Source organism: Uloborus diversus, chromosome 9 (assembly GCF_026930045.1).
Source record: "Uloborus diversus isolate 005 chromosome 9, Udiv.v.3.1, whole genome shotgun sequence".
Classification (NCBI taxonomy): domain Eukaryota; kingdom Metazoa; phylum Arthropoda; class Arachnida; order Araneae; family Uloboridae; genus Uloborus; species Uloborus diversus.
This window is the reverse complement of record NC_072739.1, coordinates 119,271,665-119,278,398: the sequence shown is the minus strand read 5'-3', so window position 1 is coordinate 119,278,398 and position 6,734 is coordinate 119,271,665. Positions and strand designations below refer to the sequence as shown.

At 32.1% G+C, this 6,734-nt stretch overlaps 1 protein-coding gene across 1 annotated transcript in view; it reads right to left on the bottom strand.

Moving 5' to 3' along the window:
• Positions 1-534: 534 nt before the first annotated feature.
• LOC129229975 (zinc finger protein Gfi-1b-like) overlaps positions 535-6,734 on the bottom strand; it is a 101,973-nt gene continuing 95,773 nt past the window's right edge. Inside the window, exon 4 of the mRNA XM_054864359.1 lies at positions 535-725. Within this exon, the coding sequence (XP_054720334.1) occupies positions 535-725 (191 nt within the window). The remainder of the gene's footprint in view (positions 726-6,734) is intronic.

The window sequence follows — 6,734 nt, the reverse complement described above, 5'->3', positions numbered from 1 at the left end:
TAAACAATTTTGCGATTTAAACGGTTACATTAAAAAGCGATGTTTTAATGCCCGAATGTTGCATTCCTGTAAGTTTTTCTAAGGTCTCATTCCAAAAAATTCCCCTAATAATGTTGTTGTATCAATTGAAAAAATTTAAGTTTTTTTAGATTGATGAAACCAATATATTTTAGTACGGTGGGTGGGGAGGGGGGGCTCTATGTTAGCAAAATATGATTGTTCATTGCAGTTATATAAAAGTAATATTTTGTAAGAAAATTTTTTTAAGCAACTAATTACATTTATGATATGCATGTTAATGTCCAAATTTTGTGTTTCTTTAAGTTTTCTAAGGTATTTCATTCCAAATAAGCGCCCTTAATGATGTTGATAGATTTATTGATAAATTCTGAGATGACTTGAATGTGATTTGTCCTTCTAAAAGTCAAATTTAAATTAATTCTTTTCCTTGGAATTCGATATTTATTGTAGCTCTTCTGGGAAAAAAACACATTGAACGAAGCAACCTTTCTTTTCAAATGAGCCTTACAATATTTAAGGTATGTGGTGGATGTCCGAGTGCTGTGTTTCTTTGTGCCTTCGAAGGTCGACCTTCCTCTGGAAGGCCCTTCCACAGATTTCACAGGCGAAAGGTTTAAAACCCGTGTGCTTTCTGCTGTGCGTGATAAGGTTCGAAGACTGACTGAATGCTTTCCCGCACACAGCGCACTTATGTGGTTTTTCACCTGAAAAAGAAAATACATGGACGTTAGGAAAATGAATTCATTCTTAAATGTATTGCCGAAAAGGATTTTTTATTTAACAGTTATATGATTTTTTTGGGGATAGAAGCAATAGATATTTTCAAAAAAATATCGTAATTCTATGTAAAATTATACCTTTTCTCATCATTATACTAAGCAATTATCATTGCGAAAGATATTTTTTAAGTTTTTTTCATTTCTTTTTTGATAAACCTTACTTTTTAGCTAAATTAGTTTAATTGTGAAAGTTTCATGGTGAGCTTTAATCTTTCCAGTATGCGTTTTTAAACTGAATTTGAAGGAAATGACTTATAATATTCGTAAATAAGACACAAGATGCGTTAAAAAAAAAAAAAAATTAACACAAATTGTTACGTAATAATGATTATGTGAAAATTTACCACGATGCTATTACAATATTTTAAATCAAAAGACTCAACTCAGTCGGAGGGAGGGAGAGGGACGAAAAAGACCCTCCCGTTCCCTAAAAAGAGCAAAAATTACCCTTCCAGACAACCACGTGTTTCGTCAACATCCCACAAAAGCACAAAGGACGAAAAACTGAGCAGTCAGAATTGGCGTGATCAGAATAGGAGACCCCCTCAAAAATAAAAATAAGTATAAAAAAAATCAGATCCGCATTATCCTAAATACTGTTACAAGATTAGCGGAAGCGCTTTCTTCTACTCGACTGCTCTTTCCCCCGTTTCGGAAAAGGGGCGCGTGCCCTCCATTAATGGCCCCTTCATTTGGCATGATTCAAAGCAGATGGCCCCAGGAAGGAGAAACCTAATTACTTGTCCGCGGTCCGCTGTCACCCTGGTCGTTTGTCCTCAGAGCCTTTTCCCGTTTTATTTATTTATTGAGGCAGAGCTTTCCCCCCTCTCCCCCTCTCGTTCTCTGCCGTCATCGCTGTTTTTGCATGGGGAAGCAGTAGTGTGACGTATCAATAAGCAATTTCTAGAGTAGTGATACAGAAATTTAAATGCGAGGAGATTTGTAAGAGTAAGGAAAAAATAAATTGATAAAAATTGAGGAGTTGTTTATTCTTCAACCCCTTAAATCCTGAGTTTGCTTTGGAAAAACTGGTGAAAAAGCATCGGGTTTTTTTCGACATAAAATTAATATGCAGGCGTTACTCGCATAACACGGTTAATTCGTTCCGTGTAATAAAAACCGCGTTATACGAGATTGTTTTATAAATAACTTTTTTACTTATTTCTTCAGCTAATTCATCAAGTATACATATCAATACGTACCGTGTGGTATCGAAGCCGTGTTATACGAGACTTAGAAATAATGTGAATCAAGAAATGTGTACCATGCTATATCAAAACCGAGTTTCATAAAAAGAACGTAAAAAGTTATTAGAGTTATTATCAAACATTAACGGAAGGTATTAAAACAAAAATGAAATTCCATCTTTTTATAAAAATAACATTCGTGTTGTATTAAAACCATGAAGCATTAAATTCAAGTTTCGTACCGTGTAATATCGAAATCGTGTTACAATAATCGCAACTTTGCTACCGTGTACTATCCAAACCGTGTTGTATTAATGGCAAATTTGCTACCATGTACTATCGAAACCATGTTGTACGAGTACCGTGTTGTACGAGAGACGCCTATATAGATATAGTGCATTTTTTTTTAATGCTATTTCAGCTGTTTGGGGGGGGGGGGGGTGATTAAGAAGTAAAAAGATAAACATATACATTATACAAACAAAAATGATTTGATCACATGTCATAAAAACGCTTCATAAAAATCAAGCTCTGCTTAACTTGACTATTTAATACTATATGCGCGATAAAAATGGAATCTTTTACATACGGAACAATAACTTTACAACAAAGAACACTTAACAAATTTAGAACTCATCATCAAAATGCACCACGTGGTTTGCACAAGAAAAATGCTGCATAGGGAGACCTTTTATGGTAAACAAGTTTAAGGGGGTCCGAGACACTAAAATCATCAAATTTTGATTTTTTTTTTTTTTTTTTCATTTTAAAAAGTACTCCGTTTTCTGCTGCTTAACACGACGTTTGAATCTTGTTTCTATCCTAATTATAACAAAAGGTATAATTATTTTTGTGGCATGCATTTAACTAATATTGCATTTAACTTTAAAACTTTGAACGCGTTTTTCTCATTGATGCGATTTTTCCCGATTTCTTGCATTCAAACTCTTATAAGTCAGGAACCGATAAAGATAAGGTAATGAAATTTGGAGCATATCTTTTCCAGTTTACTTTAATTTTTATTTGGCGAATTTGAAAAAAACGTTTACTGCCGAAAATATGATTTTTTTTTTTTTTTTTTTTTTTTTTTTTTAAGTATCTTGGAATTTTTCAAAATTTTTCTTCAAATATTTTTATTTTTTTATTGAATTAATATTTTTAAAACCGCAGAATAAAAATTAAAGATTAGATGTTTGTGAATAATTTTTTTAAAAAATTTGAAAATTGACCTAGAATATTTTGAGTTATAGCAATTTAAAATATAACTTCCTTTAAAAAAAATAAATTTAAATAAAAATTTTTTAAAAATATTTACGTTATGATTTTGCTTATTAAATAGATGGTGAATCAGTACGAAAAATTTCAAAACTCTAAAGTATTTAATAAAAAAATTTTCAAAATGTGTCCCGAACCCCCTTAACTATAATCTAACTTTCTATTTTTACTCAAACGGGCATTTAAAATAAAATAACATGACCTACAAGATCTCCCGGGGGAGACACGGTCTTGTATAATCACACCGGTAATTTTCAATGGTGTCAGGCTCAAAAAAATGTGTTATGTGGTTAATAAAAATGAGGATGTTTAATTTCCTCTTAAAAATTAGTGGGAAAATTTCTTCTTCAATGCAAGGTAGTCCAACCAGCAAATGAGCACACCCCAATGGTCATTTTTTAAAAATTATTTTATTTCAAATTAGGTTTCAAAAGCTTTTTTCTTAGCTTACTTGGCAGAAGTAACTTACTTTTATACAATTCTAAAAAGAAAAATGACTAGAAAATTTTGTTTGTTCAATAGTTAGAGGTGTTCATTTGCTCGATTTTCGCCCCACTTTCCATTTACATCCCCACTTTCCCGAAGAAAATGAAATAAAGTACAATCATAAAAGTTCTCCTAGTTTCAAAAAATGCTTCCACATATTAGTAAAAGTGTTTCTCATATTATGAACTAATTTAGAATATTGATAGACAAATTTTAATGCGTGAATTTTTTTTTTCAGCAAATTAAAAAGAATAAATAAATTGTTTGGTTGCATAGATTTTACTAAAGCAAGGGCCTTAATAGGCTATACTGTGCCACATTTGCCTAATTGTGCTTTGAGCCAAAGCCGCCTTGAAGTTATTTCAATAATTTTTATTAAAAGCAAATATTAAAAAAAAAAAATCGCGTAAACGATCCCAAATTAAAAACAGAAGTTATAAAAGGAAAATATGCGCTAAGCGTCAATGCGAATGGGGAGGTATTTTTAAAAACACAACTGTTTTTGTACTTCTCTCTTCCTTATATTTATAATAGCGAATGATCGAGTAACGCTCCTGACGTCATCAACAATGAAACTCGCTCCACGTCATGATAATTTGATAATATTTTTCGGTAACGTCTGCCGTGCAGGGAAATGCTTTATTTGACGAGGCTGAACTGGATCCGGTATCTTAACTGTTTTACTGGTAAAACTCTCATTTCAAAAGAATGAAGAAACGAAAAAATGGTCAACAATGAACGCTATCTACTGGAGTTTAGGGTTAATCCACTGGAGTTAGGGTGACAATTTCAACTATCAAAATGTCCCCAAACAGGCAATTACTTCTTTCAAATGTAGAAGCAGTTTTCGCCCGTCATATTTTGACGGGCGGTTTTCTAATTAAGAATATTGAGTAATATTGACCAAGACGATGAATGGTTTGGCAAACTCCATCCGCAACCGTAAGAGTAATGAAAACACTTTCTCATTCGCACACGGCATAGAGGTCTGTAAAGTTTCTTCTATAGAGGGGCATGACCATCTAAATATCCAAAAACATATCAGGAGTATAGGGGGAAAACCCGCCAGTTTTTTTTTTTTTTTTTTTCAAGAAAACGGAGTAATGAAGCCCTCTAGTGGTTGCTGAAGTATACTTTTGGAATGTTCCATCATTTTGTACAAAACCCCATAAGGCAGCTGAAAGCTTTGTTTCAAAATAGGTGTTACTACGGGAAAATCCCGTCTGTCAAACATTCACAAGCATTTTTCTCTTTTTTTGACTGACGGGGTTTCTTCCCTACGCCCTTCATATACAGGGTGTCCTGAAAAAGACTGACTGTTTTTAAAAATTTATCACAGGAAAACGGTAAATGATAAAAAAATAATTCTTGCAGAAAGTTCATGTGATGGGCCGTAAATTTTCCCCCCTGAGTTCTAAATTTTAGTTGAAAATTTTTGCAACAGATGGCGCTGCAGTTAGTAAACCCGTGAATTAAAGAATATATATATACATAGAAAATAGAAAATGACATCATAATTTTTCGAAATGTGAACAAAAAAACAAAGCAATATTTTGAAACAATCCTCGCTGTAATCCCGTGTCGCAATCGGAGGAAAAATCGGCGAATTTCAATTCTTCTTTTTTAGCTTACCGGCTTACTATGTGCAGCGCCATCTATCGAAAGATTTTGGAACTAAAATTTGGAACTCTGAGGGGGAAAATTTAGCGCCCACCACATGAATTTTCTGCAAGAATTTTTTTTTATTATCATTAACAAATCTCCTGTTATAAATTTTTGAAAACAGTCAGTCTTTCAGGACACCCTGCATATTATATTCCACTATTAAATTGTACTATTTTGTCATTCAAGAAACCTAAAAATCACTATCCTCATTCATGTATCTAAAACGCGAATAAAATGTCATTGTAAGATATGGAGGGGAAAATCACTGGTGGTTGTTTTCTTCGCAGACTAATCTCTACACAAGAAAACCTGTTTTACAGCTAGCTTCGGCAGCAAAAGGTTCATTTCTCGGAGATACAGAAGTTGCGTAACATTAAGCCTTAACTTTGTAAATATTCTACCTTTTATACGCCGTGTCTCAAAACTTCATATTAATTACGAAGTTGCGTACTTAAATTCCATTCTTTTTGCAGCCTAAATCTTCTTGAATCACAGACACAAGTTTATTCTTTTTGTTAAGATTTCTATTGGGGAAAAAAGTCGAATCATCACGAAATTAATGCTTTCACGTAATTTCTTCACGAAACAAACGTACAAAAAAGTTTTAAAACTTGTCTTTGGGGACAAATAATTTAAGTGCTGCTCATATTTAAAGTTCTTATTATCGCAAGTTGAGTAACATAAATAAAGTATGAAACTGAGTGAGAAAATAAATGAATCCATTCTATATAACATAACACTCACTATAATCGAGCAAATTACACATATTTTCTCAATTAAATTTAATGCAGAGTTTGTCATCTAGGGAAAGAAGTAGATTGAATTATTTGATGGCTTTTGAAGCCCTCTAATGAAATTGTTGCTATTGGCGTATAAACACTTTGACTATTTTAAAATTATACATATATATATATATATATATATATATATATATATATATATATATATATATATATATATATATATATATATATATATATATATATATATATATATATATATATATATATATATATATATATATATATATATATATATATATATATATAGTGAACCCCCGAAGCGGGCTCGGGCGGGCTCGGACTCAAGCACATATATTTAGCCGCCAATCTCCATACAAATTCAAAGGAAATAAATATTTTCCTACTATGAGAAAATGAAAGGAAAATTTAAATCAGTTCAATCAATGTATATTTACCCCCCTCCCCCCCAAAAAAATAAATTAACTCTTATTTATAGTGTTTCTTTGCGATTACTATTGCAATATGTCATATAGTAATGCATTTGAAGTGGTGCATTTTAAGAAAATTTAGAAACTTCT